This window comes from Raphanus sativus, chromosome 2 (genome assembly GCF_000801105.2).
Source record: "Raphanus sativus cultivar WK10039 chromosome 2, ASM80110v3, whole genome shotgun sequence".
Taxonomy (NCBI): Eukaryota; Viridiplantae; Streptophyta; class Magnoliopsida; order Brassicales; family Brassicaceae; genus Raphanus; species Raphanus sativus.
Genome location: NC_079512.1, coordinates 35,953,584 through 35,968,707, shown reverse-complemented (window position 1 = coordinate 35,968,707; position 15,124 = coordinate 35,953,584). Strand labels below are relative to the sequence as shown.

General features: G+C 35.0%; 4 protein-coding genes across 4 annotated transcripts; 1 reads left to right on the top strand and 3 right to left on the bottom strand.

Annotated features, from left to right (window-relative positions):
- Positions 1-2,543: 2,543 nt before the first annotated feature.
- On the bottom strand, positions 2,544-3,194 carry LOC108828148 (uncharacterized). The gene has a single exon (XM_018601741.2). The coding sequence runs from the start codon at positions 2,982-2,984 to the stop codon at positions 2,781-2,783; it is 204 nt and encodes a 67-aa protein (XP_018457243.1). The 5' UTR covers positions 2,985-3,194; the 3' UTR covers positions 2,544-2,780.
- Positions 3,195-4,428: 1,234 nt separating this feature from the next.
- On the bottom strand, positions 4,429-6,612 carry LOC108828141 (UPF0725 protein At5g63820). The gene is made up of 6 exons (XM_018601729.2): positions 6,159-6,612; positions 5,889-6,005; positions 5,335-5,524; positions 5,139-5,257; positions 4,954-5,031; positions 4,429-4,886 (listed from the first exon to the last, which is right to left on the bottom strand). Exons 1-6 carry the CDS (start codon positions 6,273-6,275, stop codon positions 4,671-4,673), a joined length of 837 nt encoding a protein of 278 aa, XP_018457231.1. The 5' UTR covers positions 6,276-6,612; the 3' UTR covers positions 4,429-4,670.
- On the top strand, positions 6,571-7,936 carry LOC108839544 (UPF0725 protein At4g29550). Its single transcript, XM_057004363.1, has 5 exons — positions 6,571-6,590; positions 6,632-6,791; positions 6,897-7,200; positions 7,309-7,415; positions 7,493-7,936. Exons 1-5 carry the CDS (start codon positions 6,571-6,573, stop codon positions 7,820-7,822), a joined length of 921 nt encoding a protein of 306 aa, XP_056860343.1. The 3' UTR covers positions 7,823-7,936.
- A 3,498-nt stretch (positions 7,937-11,434) lies between these two features.
- LOC130508164 (protein SMAX1-LIKE 4-like) lies at positions 11,435-14,791 on the bottom strand. Its single transcript, XM_057003449.1, has 3 exons — positions 13,404-14,791; positions 13,112-13,325; positions 11,435-13,021 (listed from the first exon to the last, which is right to left on the bottom strand). Exons 1-3 carry the CDS (start codon positions 14,705-14,707, stop codon positions 11,546-11,548), a joined length of 2,994 nt encoding a protein of 997 aa, XP_056859429.1. The 5' UTR covers positions 14,708-14,791; the 3' UTR covers positions 11,435-11,545.
- Positions 14,792-15,124: the final 333 nt, after the last annotated feature.

Genomic DNA, 15,124 nt, shown 5'->3' with positions numbered 1-15,124 from the left:
AAAAGGATGAATTGAACTAAGTTAAGCTAAAAGTAGTAATCTAATTTTAATCTTATTAAAGTAAAAAAAATAGTTGTTCAATTTGAAATAATAGATGGGAAAAACATACCTAAACAATAAACACTTGAACTGTCTAATATTATGTTTGAAATAAAAATACCTAATTAAGATGAAATATACATATAAATACAACCTTTTGAATTTCTAGATGTAACTACCTTATGAATTCGAAATTAATCAATGAAGTTTTGAAATATTTCTGAATTGTTTACTTGGTTCAATTATCAATCTCCTTAGCACATTAATTTTATTTTATATATTTTATCCAAAATAACATATATTAAAATTTTAAATATTAGAAGTATTTATTAATGCAATTCCAGCTTTATATTTCTTTTTCTCAGAAAACATATAAAAATTATAAAAAGTTGGATAAATTATTTTACAAATCTAATAAAATGAACCAAACCAAATGAAATTAAAATAACAATTTAATTTTAAACTAATGAAAAATTGTTGTTTATTTTGAAACCCAAATATGGAGGCTCAACAATACCATACATGAATTGATCCAAATTACTGTATATGGAATCACATATCTAATTAAGATGAAAACATAATGATACTTAATATTATTTTTCATGATATATAAATTAAGATAACTTAAAAGTTATGAACAAATGTATAGATATTTATATTCATACTTAATACAATTCCTTTTTTTCATCATATATATAAGTTATAAAATTACTTGAAAGTTTATAAAAACATATGTAAATGTTTATAATATTATGTTTTGATTATTTTATAAGTATTTGTTCCCGTGCATGAGCACGGAAGAATCACCTAGTAATAATAATTTAGACGTTAAAAATTGAAATGTATAGGCAGTTATCTAGATTTCAGACAAAAAAACGGTATCAAGTATAACTATAAAGTATAAACTATACATTTAGACAGAGTTAGGTATCGAATATAATAGTGCAGCAATGCTGCTCTTTACAATCATATATTAATATACAACCAAAATAATATTAAAACAGAAATCAGTTTAAATATTAGACTAATAGACTTGTAAAACGAAGCCATCCAAATTTGTGTTCTAGTTGAAAAAATTTCAATTATCATCTTTGAATAGTTTCAATTTTTTTTATTTATTTAGGATTCAAATGTTTGTAGAATGCACAGTAATTAATAATAACAATAAATTCTAAATATAAATACATTTATATGTATCTATATGTTTTTAATACAGGTTCCATATATACTAAAACACTGGCGAGCGATTGTTTTACATAATAGTAACACAACAACCTCCAGTACTTTATTTACACTGGATCCATTTCAAACAAATTGTAATCTATTTAAGTTTTTTTTTTGAAAATATACTCTATTTAAGTTGACATCATATCATATTTACAATTAGCTTGTTTAAAGTTTTATAGTCTATATCGTAGGTATTCCATTGTATGTAGAAACTTCAAATTTCGAAAAAAAACAAGTTTGTACTGGACCTCCATTGTAGCCATCAATATCATTTACTGTACATATATTTGTGCATATTGTTCGTATCTGATGTCGATAGAGTTAAAACACTTATTTATAAGTCGGTAAAGTTTATCATGTAGAGTTAAAACTGCTAGATAAGGACAAACGAGAATTCGGCTATCCTTTTTCGGCAAATTCGTATTATATATTGTTTGATTGCATAGAGAAGTCGTGCGGTCTAGAACGGCCTAGTTTACGTAGATACCACTCCCATAAAAAGCAATACAAAAGAAGTTATGTTTAATCATTCAAACTTAAAATTCGGTTTGATATACAATCAATACATAAATGTCCAATACTGTATGCTTTTTGTTTTGATGGCTCCAAACAAAATTAAACTACAATGGAATCAAAGTAAGAGAAACTCAAATATGCAAAAATGGAACCGAGTAACTAGTAAGAAAAAAAAAACTAGTAAGAAGATTCGTTTTTTTTTTTGAGCAACATAAGACTTCATTTATAACTTAATTAGAGTTTGAGCAGAAAAAAAAGATTCGTTTCTATATCTTTTTTGTGGACACACAACAAATGAATTTTCTAAACAAGTGAACGTTAAAGATACATAGATTGTATCGTAACTCTTAGGGCCACAACACTTTTCCTTGTCTATATGACTATATCTTGTCTGCCCAGCTAAGACGTACAGCGAAACTTCGGCCCCATTCATATACTAAACCGCTCGTGTCAATCACTCAAAAATAACTTCCGATATTCGATCTTTATCTAATATATTTTATGTTGGTTCTTGTGGTAAAACTGAAACTAAATTCATAAAACGAGGAGCTTAATTCTGTGTTCAATTGATCTCTCTACATTTTCAATTTGTACCTTAAAGTTCAGTACTTTCTCTCGTGAAAAACGATGGTGTTTAATCTTATGGTCACATGTTATTCGGTTATTATCCTCTCGAACACATAAAAGTAAAATATATAATCAAATGGCATCGAGTTATCAGTCGCTTAAACGAAGTGACGACAAGAAGAATAATAAACAAATTTAGTTAAGAATGACAAAATCTTTATTTAACAAAGCTGAAATTCAACTCATGTAATCAACGAAATTATTTACATTAAACCCACAAAACCTCAATGAATTTAACCAATGTCACCACCAAGAGGGGTGTTGGTAGCAAATAAGAAATTACAGGGGAAAATCTGCGAAAACCTCAACACTGAGAGTAAAACCAACAAATAAATAAAATATATATTCTTTCTTCATTTGCTCTGTTTCTTTCAATAATACAAGACGAGACGACGATCACAAGAAGAACAAGTGTACTTGCGTTTGACCTTGAAACAGAGTGGCAAGAAACAGAACAGCCACTTGGTCTCAATATCTACCGCCGCCACTTTTCCGCCGCAATACGGACACACACCCGGTGCTTGTTGCCGACCAAGCTCTGTTTTCTCCTCGTGATACACAAACTCCAAACACATTATTGCTTCTTTCTCACTCCAACTCTCAGAGACACCTTTTGTGCTTATATACTTCTTCTGGCTTGTCTCTGTTTCTTTTCTGGTACGTTTGCCTGGAAAACTCTAGAAGTGCGAAGAAGAGAAAAAAGAAAGAAAATTTCCTTTTTTAATTACCAAAAATGGGGAAATATTTGCGTGAAGACGTTTTCTTTTGTTGCTGTAGGGTTTAGCAGTACAATGACAATGTATTTATAGACGATGGAAGGAGGATTACGTGGCCGGCTCTCAAACGTTACATGTATAAATAATTTATAAATTTAATAATTGTACAAATAGTTCATATTCCAAATATCATTTTGAGTCTTGGAAATCAAATATCTGTTGATGATACGATGACAGCTTTCTTATGAAATATAAACCATGTATTAACATAAATACAATTATTTTAAGGATGGGAACAAAAAATCAAGTCGACAAAAAAAGGAACAAGTGTAATGTCATCTCAGGTTTCAAAAGAAATAAACACAACACACTAAGGTTTGATTGGTAAAAATGTTGGAAAAGAGGGAAATAAAAAAATGAATTGGGAATAAAACTTTTATTATCACCAGTTATAAAGTATTCCCTCCGCTTCGAATTACTTGTCGTTTTAGAGTATAATTTTTCGTTTTAAAATAAGTGTCGTTTTCGGTTTTCAATGCAAAATTTATTGAAAATATTATCTACTATGATTTTATATTGATTGATATATGGTTAGGTGTATTGGTAATAGTGTTTTTATTTTGAAAATATGTAAAATTAAGTGTTTTATTAATCTGTATGCATAAATCTAAAACGACAAGTAATATGAAACGGAAGAAGTAATATATCAGTCTATTTTCTCTTCTTTAGCATTAATGGGTGAAAAACATTTTTCATCCGATTGGCTAATCAGGGTAACCGAGTGGAAAACAGTTTTACTCCACTTTATTATCGCCATATATACTTTTCAATCGAAGTCTAGAACAGATTCAACATCAATCCAGAGGAAACTCAACGCTCACATGGCAAGAACTGAACCAAGCAAGATACAAGTAAACAAAAGTTTACACTAAAACAGCATCATGAAGGTGAGTTGAGATCCTGAAGATCTCATTTGAAAAGGGATAAAATTGTGTGAAGTTCCGTTTAAAGCCTTCTATTCACCTCTTCATTGTGTGAAATTCCTAAATCATCATGTGGTTCAGAATACTTTCTGAACAATGATAAGGTAGTTTGAGCAATAAACATCTGGTGGTAATCCGATGATAAGTAATTTAGGCATCTTCAAAACAGAGCAGACTAAAAAATAAACAAAATATGAAGAGAAACTCTTAAGGGATAGAAGCAAATGAGATTTGACTAACCTTGAGTCCAGCTTGTTGACATAGTAGAACTTAAATTCTTAGACCTAGACGGGCATGGATACTACAATGTATTGACAATCTATGCAATTCGTTCTGATACTAATTATCCATTGCAAACATAAATCTCTCCTTGGCAATAATAAGTAAGGGATGATAGATCCTGCTCGTTCTAGTTCAAATTGTTCTAGTCAAAAACAAGCCAAACACAACAGCATACAATATGTAACATGATAAAGTTAGTAATAGCGTTAATGATAGGTCTCTATAAAAGAGCAGATCCATATGTCTGTCTATTCTTCTTCATCTTCAGTTCAATCTGCTGCTAAACTTCAAGATACATGTGTCCTGGCTTCCCATCCATTGTTTTCCTTATTACCGCTCGGTGATCACGCGCACACCCTGAATATTCACCATTGTACTTGTAACTTACGTAGAAGATGGCATTATGGGCTTTCAGCTTCTCATGCCCTTCTTCTGTGTCTTCTTTAGTTACTACAACCACCTTCTCGATCTCCAAGGGTGGGGGAGCAGTAAATACCTACAAAAGAAAAGGTTCAAGTTCTTTTTTCTTTTTTTTTTTGGCAGATAATCTCTCAAGGACTTACGTTCTTTGTTTTCGAGTAGAACGCAATTTCGGTGAATAGATGTAGCCAGTCATATTCCTGCAACTCTGATTCTTGCACCTGTAATGAGATCCACAGAACAAAAATGTACGTTACCTGCCTAGTTAACATGTCAGACAAGTTGCCTTCGCAAGCTAAAAAAAAAGTTGCAGATTCAATGATCGTACCACATAATAGTTTTTATCGTCACGAGCCAATTCTTCATCAGAACACCATTTGGGTATTGGATCTTTGTAGAAATCATCTACTGCCGTATCGTCCCAACTTTCATCCACACCATCATCACCTTTAAAAGAGTTCTCTATAAACAGTTAGTTCTTTATAAACCAGAACTCCAAACAAATGTTGGTGATATATTCTTACATTTGATTCTGCAGGCTAAGGTACTCCACCTGACGGGATAGTTTGGATAAGAATCATCGCACAACAAGGTCTGAAAAGAGAAGACCGAGTCAGACACAGGATCCTTAGCGTCCAAAGTTACATAGACGAAGTCGTATGCAGTAGAGGTAAGATGATACTTTTCCCAGCGCACAAACTTGAAGTTTGTTCCCTGTCTCAAAGCAAAAACAATAGCTCACAAAATCATGCAATCCACCATTTTAAAATAACCAAAAGAAGGCGCATAAAGCGTTGTGGAACACACACGGTATATAATTTATTTCACCTCACCATGTTCCATAGATCAGTTGACAAAGAAGATAAAAACTCATATAGGTATAACAACTGTCTTAAGAAAAATCATGTTATGTGATTTTAAACTAAAAGTCTTTATTCCAATGTTTTACACAGCAGAATAATGTATATGAAAATCCTAAATAAATAAAGAAAAAAAAACCTTTAAGACTGCTCTCCCGCATTACCCAAGTTGCCCCACATCAATAGCAATGAAAAGAAAAACATAAAGAATGATATACCTTCTGAAAATTGTGGCAGTGGAGTCCAAGCCTACTATAAAGAGCGATGTCATAACGATCGCCCCAGGTAGACTTAATTAGTCTAGACGGATAGCAACAGTTATCCACATCAAAACCCTACAAAATTAACACGAAGAAAAAAAGTACCGATCGAAAAGATCATCAAATCATCCGCTGGAAAATCCAAAAAAAAAAAACGACCTAAGTAATCAAAATCTGATATACATATACAAGCAAAATCATGGATTAAGATATTCGAAGAGAGATTACATCGGCCAGCCCTTCTGTATTGAAACCGGGATCGTCTGTAACATCATCCAGACCGAACTTTAGCCGCATAGCCTTTCGCCTTCTTTTTTCCCTCCGCAATAACTCAAAATCCTCCATAACCTCCTCCAACTCTCTTGACCAAGCTTGCCCTAATTCTCTCAAATCTCATTTCATAAAATAAAATAAAATAAAATAATTAGGTTCGATGCTTTAGCTACGTCAATACGACGTCATTTTTAATAAAATAAAAAACGAGAAAAAAAAGCCTAGACCGTTTTAATCCCACGCAAACGCTCGAACCAGTTGTGTTCTTTCCTTCGGTCTGCTTCTCGTGGGATCTGAAAGTAGGGTTTGAAGAGATAATACAATTTTGGTGATATGGGGGACTCCTCGCCAGAATATGATCCTGACTATGCCCGATTCGCAGCAGAGGTTCTTTCTTACAAATCATCTTCTTAATTATAGGCCTGTAGCTTCCTTTCATACATCGCTAGTGATTGGTTATATAATATATTACTTGGTTATGTAGGTGCGAGCGGAGTTGAAGGAGCTCGCGATACACATATTTTCTCCTCCTCCTCCTCCTATGATCCGGCTGATCGAGGGTGGTCCACATACGTTACAGATGCCAACGTACGTAATATCTTTAGCTCTCTTCCTTTTGTTCATTTCTCTGATCTCTCACTGAACTTGTGTGTATTTATAATTAAATTCACTATTAGCAATCTGTGCGTATAGGCTTTTTTTGCTGGTAGGAGGATAAAACCTACAGCTTGGCGCGTTCATTATGACAGAGGCCTCTGCTCTAGACTTGCACTCTACTGTTACAATCTTCAGAATGGCACAGCTTACGATTTTCAGGTTATCATTCAGATACATGAGCAGCATCACCTTTCCTTCACCAAGTCTTTCATAACATTCGAGGCTGTTAATCCAGCCGACGGTTCTCCACTCACTTTCGAGACTTGCGTTAAGCATATCGATGATCGAGTCACACACGTCCCCAATTTGTGGTGGGAGACTCACATTTGCAGGGTGGAAGGTATAAAAAATGAATCTGTCTAATTAACAGCTAATCCGCATAGGTTATTGAATTAATGGGCTTCCTCTGCCATTATCATAAGTTTTGTTTCTCTGTCTGGTTAAAAAGGTAGCGAAGAGGCTGATTATGAGTGGAACGATGGAGCCGTAAATGATTATTACAAAGGTGAAATGCCTAAATGGCTGTCTAACGAAGATCAGCAAGGCTGCTATGTGGTAAACTCTTCTGTCTTGTAGTCAATTCATATAATGCACAAAATCATTCATGTTTCCATGTTTTTTTTTATCCATAGGTTGAGCAATCGGAGCTTCGTGACAAGAAAAACGGGTGGCTGACTCTGTTAACTGAGTTTGCCTTCTTTACGAAATGGAATGGACCTCTCAGTCCGGCAGAGATTGAGGATTGCCGACCTTTGATTACTCAACATGTGGTTGTGGAAACTCTTGATGGAGAAGGTGAGAAAGAGCCGCGTGATAAGCTCAATGCGGCCAATGCAATCTTCTACATATCTTTTGAGTGCGTGGAGGATCCAACAATAGGTCGTTATAGGGCGGTTGTACGGAAGACGATGGATGGTAAACCGGGGCACATGCGCCTCGAGGTTACGTGTTCGAGAGTCTGATCTCGAGAATATTAATAAGTATTAAATGTATGATCGAATTGATACATCAGAATTATGTTATCATGAAATTTGAGTTGTTCAATAGGAAAAATTGCACTATAGCCTTACTTGATTCCTAATAATTTTTTTGACGGAGATCCTCTTCAGAAATACTCAGATATAAAGAGGTGTAGGCTCTGTGTATCCCATGTTTGAGTAATACATATGAAAGAGAGACTCTCAGGGATAGAGGCAAGTGAGATATCTACGGACCTTGAGTTCAGCTTTTTGACATAGTAGAACAATATTATTTAGACTCTGTATTGCAGAACAAGTTTACGAAAACCACTTCGCTACGTCTTTCACATTCCATATTTAGGCATTTAACAAATCATCTTTTCATTCCAAGTTGTTTATGGGGTTGATGATTTAAACTTACCCTTGGAAATTCGTGTTCTCACTATCATCGAACTTAATTACCGTAACAAAAGAAACCCCTAAAAATAGCTGGGTTAAAAAAAAGCTTCAAGTTTCTTAAATTAGGAAATGTAATAAACTTCAGTAAGAAATATCACTACAGAAACTAGTTAGCAAAATAAGGAGTTGAACAACGCACACAATCAAAGAGAAATGTATGAAAACACCATACTGTATGTGGAGTCAGTCACTCTGAGTTGCATAATTTGTTGAATTATGCATTAACAAATTGGATGCAAGTGTATGGTTTTGTGCATAGAATAGATACAAGTTAAGACATGACTTCAATATCATTTGTCATTATCGACTTCATGTAGTTGTAAAAATCATTGGGTTTGGGTGGTACAATGTCGTGGTACTGCATAACCAGTGAGAACATAATTAAGAAGCATACCAAATAAATCGGTAACGAATAATAATTAAATTTTGAGTGCAAATGGGAATCAACCATGCTGATGGATTTTTTCATCGTGATAGTGAATGTGCCAGGAAAGTAGTTCGTTTTTTTTATCAACTATAACAGTGATGGTATTTTCAGGTGAAATTTAAAGGGTTTTTAATCATAGTATTCAAAGGGATTGAACAATAGATGTAATATAATTTACTAATTAAGATCAAATATTCATCTACATGTATATAATAATATACAAAATCTATACATAACTCAAACATGGATAAGACAAAAGTTGTACCTATTAACAAGTTCTCAGAACTGAAGTTATGTTTAATAACAAGATAAAGATCTCAATTCAAATCTATAAACTCATATCTCTTTAAAGGTCATTTGAAATAACTTGAAAAGAAAATTGATTAGAACACAAAATGAAAGAAAATTACTTGGGTCTTCTCTATGCCTTTACATCAGGCATATATAAATGGTTATATTGGAGAAATTATAACAATATATCAGATAAAAATTCAGTTTTTGTGCACATGAGATACAACTAGACCAAAAATATGAGTCAAGTTTTTTATGTCTATCTTCTTTTATGGCAACACTAAAAACCGCATCCACATGAAAACCAATAAGAGTAGAAGAAAATGAGTTGAATAGTAGAAAAGGTTCAAATTTATCGATTTGAATTGAAGAAAACTTCAAATTGAGTTGGCTACACATAATCCTCAGTAACTTCTTTTTCTTTTGCAATCTTATTTTGTTTTTCTTGTTAGCACACACACGGACATAGTTATTTATTACAAAGGAGTTCAACAAACACATATTAAGCAATTAAGAAGAAACAATGGACAAACTAGTTACTACTCTCAACTGAAACTGAGACTTCCAAATTACTCTTCACCCTTCTTTGCTGCCTCAGTCTTCTCCATCTTAACTTTTTCCTCCTCATGGCTCATCTTTGCCCCCTTCTCAACCTTTTCCTCCTCATGGCTCATCCTTGCCCCATTCTCAACCTTTTCCTACTCAGATTTCTATCAAGTGAAGCTCATGTCACTTTGCAAAGTTCCAAAGAGTAAGAAAAATAATAATCAATACAAATAAAAATAAATAAGCACAAGAAATTGATACTGGAAAGAAAACATTCACAGCTCATTTAAGTAAAACTCGGTTTGTTGGTTTTCCAATGATCTCACTCCCACCATTATGTAACCAGAAAACATACATACATTATAACATTAATTCAGTTTAAGTAGAACAACAATCAAATAATAATTACTCAGTATTTAAATATACCTCTCACGCTGAATCACATTTCGAGACGTATTATGACAAATTCTTTCCATAACCAAAAATGACATATATTCCGAGCTACTAACTTGATGACCTATATTTTGACTCTCAATTTAATGTTCAACAAATTCCCTCTGCAAAAAAATAGATCTCGGTTTAAGGAAACTGAAAACTAACAAAATCTGATATGGGTGGGTAAATGACTTTAATTAAGAAAACAATATCAAAAACTAAACAATATTCATTCAAGAAAAAAACTAAACAATAAAGAAAATACGTAACTTTCTATTCGTTCCAGACTTCTCTACAAATAAATGTTTTGAAGAGTCTACTTGAAACTGTATATAATGACACTTCGATTGAGCGTAGTTCAAGTAGCATAATATCCAAAGAGACTTTGAAATATCCATATAATCCCCCTTTTCCCCATAGCTATTCTTGCAGTGTGCAATTTACTCTTGATTCTTTGTTGTTGTAAAATGTATTGAAACTTGATGTCATGCAGAAAAATAGAGTGTACAGAATTAACTCCGTAAACTTTCTGAAACATGGTAAAATGCGTAGTTGTTAGTTACAAATGATTCAGGTCTATAAAATCCAGAAAAAGAAGATTGAATCACATCGCTTGCATCCCCAATATTTCTAAATCTAGGATTGCAAACACCAATGCTAACAAGTATCGGTTGTGGTTGCAATTAACGAAACATCTTGTGGACAACTGTGAACGCTCTGACGTCACTTAACATGTGATATAGTTTGAAATCACTCTTAGAGGGAAGTAGTCCAATATTGGATCCAATATTCCTAATCTTCGGTAATTGGAGTTTTGTAGAGTGTTACACTAAATATATATTTTAGCTTATATCTATTAACCATTTTAAGGTAAAAGATATAAATTTTAGATTACAAAACTCTAACACAACACTATTATCTCATACTTATGTTTGTTACTATTAGAGGTAATCTTTTAGCTTATAATCTATTAACCATATTAAAGGTAAAATATATAAATTTTAGATTACAAAACTCCGAACCCAACACTATTATCTCATACTTATGGTTGTTACTGTTAGAAGTAGTAATATGAATATCATGTAAGTAGATCTCAGTTCTGATTTGAAAACTGACATTTTCACTTCTACAATCCAATGAATTCTTAAGCAAACAGAAAGAAGATTAAAATAAATAATTTGGAAAATATAATTAAAATATAGTAAAAAAAATTACCTTTTGTACATAGTAAGTAAAAACAGTTGTTTGACGCGTGGCATTTATGATCTTTGTATAAATATCTTATTATCAAAACTATACGTCAGATAATGGAGTGAAAAAGTAACGCTATTAAAAGGAAAAAAGCTATGTTTAAAAGCACATTCTATCATGAAGCAGAGACGGCTTAATATGTTTACCGAAGAACATTGCGGTCAAGTTCCACAATGTTCCACAAAAAAAAAAAAAAAGAGTTCCACTTTTCTTGGTCATAACTAATACATATACTATATGATTATAATTGCAACTTAGCATAGTATGTCGTACATATGGTTATGAATAGAAAATAAAAACAGAAATTAAAACCAAATCTAACCATTAAAGAAAACTTGGATTCTACTGGGTAGACAAGTGCCCTTGAATCCTTCCTCCTCGTATACCTTCTCCCCTTGGTCAATCATATCTATACCTCCCAAACATACGTTAATTACACTTATGCCCTCATTCCCGCCGTTTTTGACCGTTAATAAACCCGCTTGAAAAACTTCTTTCACCCACTCTTCGAACAAACTGTTAGCACAAAACCCACACCCTTTGTATAACTTCTCGATCGATTCAGCGTCGACGGTGAACCTGAATCTCTCTTCCCGTTTCCCGAGGATCTCCTCGCAAGACTCTTCGAACTTCTCCACGAAAAACTTAGTTATATCTTCGTTTGATAAAACTGTGAAATCAAACCGGTTCTTGATCGAGCCTAGAAGACGTTCTTGAAACACGCTTGAGATTTGAGTGATCGGTTTAGCTTCTTCTTCTTCGGCGGTATCAACTCTTAAGTTGAGGTCTAGAGCATTTGATCCCAAACTCAGCTGCCTTGAGAACTCTTTCTTGATGTTGCTTGTTTCGCAAGCCACATCCTCCTCTTGGATTTTCGGATTCTTCCTCTTAATCATCGTTGGTGCAGCAACAGATTCATGTTTCCTCTTGTGGTTGACCAAAATAGAACTTGAGTTCTTACACTTCAACATCTTTGGTATAACAACATGTTCGTTCTCCATGCATTCATCATCGTCTCTCGTCAAAAGAAAGATCATTTGACTCCTCTTTCCTTGAGAATCATCCAAATCTCCAGCCTCGAATCGATCAACGAGGAGTTTACCGAACCGATCATCAGCTAAATCAACGTTCTCTATCAAAACAACAACCTCTTCTCGGTCCTTCAACGCCTTCTCCAGCTCCTCGCAAGCTTCACTTGCCTTGGATGCTCTCAGATTAATCTTGAGCATGTTATCGACTGACCCGAAAAGAGAAGTTGTGATCGTAAGAGCCAATCTTCTTTTCGCAGTCACGTCGTTCCCCGAAACCAGCATCCAAACATCTCTCCTCTTTAAAGATTCTTCCATTGCTTCAACGACTGAAGGAAGAGCTTGACTTTGCCATGGAATGTTCTCGTGAAGCTTCTCTGATAATTGTCTCATTGCAATCTCTCTCTCTGGCTCTTCTTCTTCTTCATCAGAGTTCTCTACATCAGATGGAAATGGAGAATGACCAAGTGCAAGAGTAATCTTGGTTTCCACACCTTCATCATTGCTAATCTTGAACCCATCTAAACTCATCAGTTTATCGGTTAGGTTCTTCTTTAGACATTCTTGATGATTACTCCCGAAACTAAACTCGATAGTACACGAGTTCTGTCGTCTGAACTTAGCCACAGAGCTAGATTCACGTGAGTCCACGAAAGAAACGGTGGCTGTGGAATCCTGTAAAACAGAGCTGCTCTGTTTCTTGTGGTGAATAGCTTGACAGAACCGGTTCCATTTCTTCCTCAGTCCACTCAACTCATCCTGAAACTTAAACCCACAAACAAATAGCTAGTTCAAGTAACAGAGTAACACCCCAATAACAAAGAATGATCACTCATTAATCAACAGACATTGTACCTTTTTGTTAATGTTGTTGGCATCACCGTGAGGTTGCAGCCACGGAGGTAAGATTTTGTGTTGAGCTGATATAAAAGCTTTTGCTTCTTTCTCATAGTTAAAAGCGCATTCTCCACAAAAATTGAGTTTATCTTCTTCCTCCTCTTCTTCTTCTTCCTTAACTCTAAAAGGCTTCATCTCCATCACTTGAGGAGCCACCTCATAACCCTTACCACTGAAACATCAAGAAGTTTAGTATCAATATCTAAGTTGGTGCTCAATGATCAGAGAAGAATATGAAGAAGAGAGGAACCTTGCAGCATGGAGGGCTAGTGAAAGTCCTCCTAAAGGAACTGAAACAGCTTGAAGAGCCCATTGAACGTCAAGTGGAGGTTGCTTCATTTGACACTTCATGTATGTTTGGTAAGAAGCTGTCCCCAAAAGCCAAACTTTAGCTTCTGAGTTGCTGTAATTGTAAACCAACCTCCCTATCTCCTCCACTAGATGATCCACTGCGCTGTAATGCGAAGAGGATGAGCTCTTAAGACCGCTCCACACAGCCCAATTCAGATCACCGAGGCATACAATCACACCTTTACCACCCCAAGATGTGAAAGAATCAATCTTCCTCTTCAGCTCTCTAACTTGTCCCTCTATATCCTCCTTCTTCATGTAACTCAACCCAACTTGAGAAAACTGAAACTTGATGAAATGGGTTTGCTTTAAATCATCTGGCACTTCTCCTCTCTCAACTCTACTCATGAGTTTTGAAACCACTCCTTCTGTTAAAGACACAGAGTCTCCAACTATGACTGTGTTCCTCTTGTCTCTGTTCTTCTTCCCTAGAAGCACTTCAATCACAGGGTTTGCGTCTTCTCTAGCTTGATCTTGAGTAGAGATCTTTCCTTTAGGGGAATGAAAAAACGGGTTCTGCTCAAAGGAGTGATGATGAGAGTTCAAGAACTTACTAGGGTTAGGGCTTAAAGTCCCTCCTCCTTGATTGTTATCACTAGAAGTAGGTGAGCAAGGTGAAGAGAATACACCAACGGAGGAAGAAGAGCCATAGAAAACAGGGGAAACAACAGAGGAATCATCTTCAATGTTACTCTTCACGAAGACGCTAGAGAGTCCAGCTTCTCTCATCACTCTGCTCACACTAGGATCATCAAGAATCGACGCAACGAGCTGCTCGAGCTCGACTTTAACCGCCAAGAACGGTTGGTTTTGTTGGCTCTGCTGCTCCACACACCCTCTCCTCTGGTGAGCCTGTGCTCTCTTCAGTGCTGCGACCAAGGCGTTGGAGAGAGACGGCTGAGTCTGAAACAGAGGGTTTGCATTGGTGGGAAGCCTGTTGAGGGCAACGTTGAAACAGAGCTCGAGAGCTCGGCAATGGAGAGAAGGGTGTGCTATGTGACGACCAAGGGATGTGAGAGGATGAGATTTGAGACATGCCCTTCGAAAAAGATTTGATCTTGTGGAAGTTAAAAGTGTGGAAGCGACGTGAAGAGGAGTGACCTGAGAATGGCCTCTTCTTCTTGCTAAGGTTAGAGATTGCTTCAAAACTGAAGCAGCCTCTGGTGTTAGCGTCTGGTGCACGGTATAAGCCCCTGTACGCATCACAATACCACTCACAAAAAAAAATTGAGACGTTGAAGTTTTTTAAGCGTAAAGGAAGAGAAGCAAACTTAGTGTGATAAGAATATGGTTTAGTATGAAAGAAGTATCGAATAGATGAGGAGGGGTGCAAGTTGTGGTTTTATATTGTTGGTTGGTTTCATACTTTTGATGTTGTTTTTTCTTTAATAAATTATACCCTCCTTTTGCTTTCGTCTTTTGAATAAGAGAACAGCTTTCTGAAGCTTTTTTGAATTTCTCACTTCCTTCAAGCTTCGTTTCCCTCCACAGGTTCAAGTTAAAAAAAATATTGAACTATATTAAAGATCATTGATGTATACATATGAATATTGAGAGCCGGGTTAATAATAGCGCAAGTACCAGTGCAATGCTGCAATTTTTAAAGTGTTGTTATACTTT

Excerpts from the sequence above, each read along its gene's own strand:
- LOC108828148 (XM_018601741.2), bottom strand. The coding sequence starts at position 2,984 with ATGTGTTTGGAGTTTGTGTATCACGAGGAGAAAACAGAGCTTGGTCGG.
- LOC108828141 (XM_018601729.2), bottom strand. The coding sequence starts at position 6,275 with ATGGAGGATTTTGAGTTATTGCGGAGGGAAAAAAGAAGGCGAAAGGCT. Across the intron at positions 6,006-6,158 it reads ATACAGAAGGGCTGGCCGAT|GGTTTTGATGTGGATAACTG; the intron begins GTAATCTCTCTT and ends TTAATTTTGTAG. Across the intron at positions 5,525-5,888 it reads ACTGCCACAATTTTCAGAAG|GGAACAAACTTCAAGTTTGT; the intron begins GTATATCATTCT and ends GCTTTGAGACAG.
- LOC108839544 (XM_057004363.1), top strand. The coding sequence starts at position 6,571 with ATGCCCGATTCGCAGCAGAG. Across the intron at positions 6,591-6,631 it reads ATGCCCGATTCGCAGCAGAG|CTTCCTTTCATACATCGCTA; the intron begins GTTCTTTCTTAC and ends ATAGGCCTGTAG. Across the intron at positions 6,792-6,896 it reads CATACGTTACAGATGCCAAC|GCTTTTTTTGCTGGTAGGAG; the intron begins GTACGTAATATC and ends CTGTGCGTATAG.
- LOC130508164 (XM_057003449.1), bottom strand. The coding sequence starts at position 14,707 with ATGCGTACAGGGGCTTATACCGTGCACCAGACGCTAACACCAGAGGCT. Across the intron at positions 13,326-13,403 it reads CTAGCCCTCCATGCTGCAAG|TGGTAAGGGTTATGAGGTGG; the intron begins GTTCCTCTCTTC and ends TTGATGTTTCAG. Across the intron at positions 13,022-13,111 it reads CCAACAACATTAACAAAAAG|TTTCAGGATGAGTTGAGTGG; the intron begins GTACAATGTCTG and ends TGTGGGTTTAAG.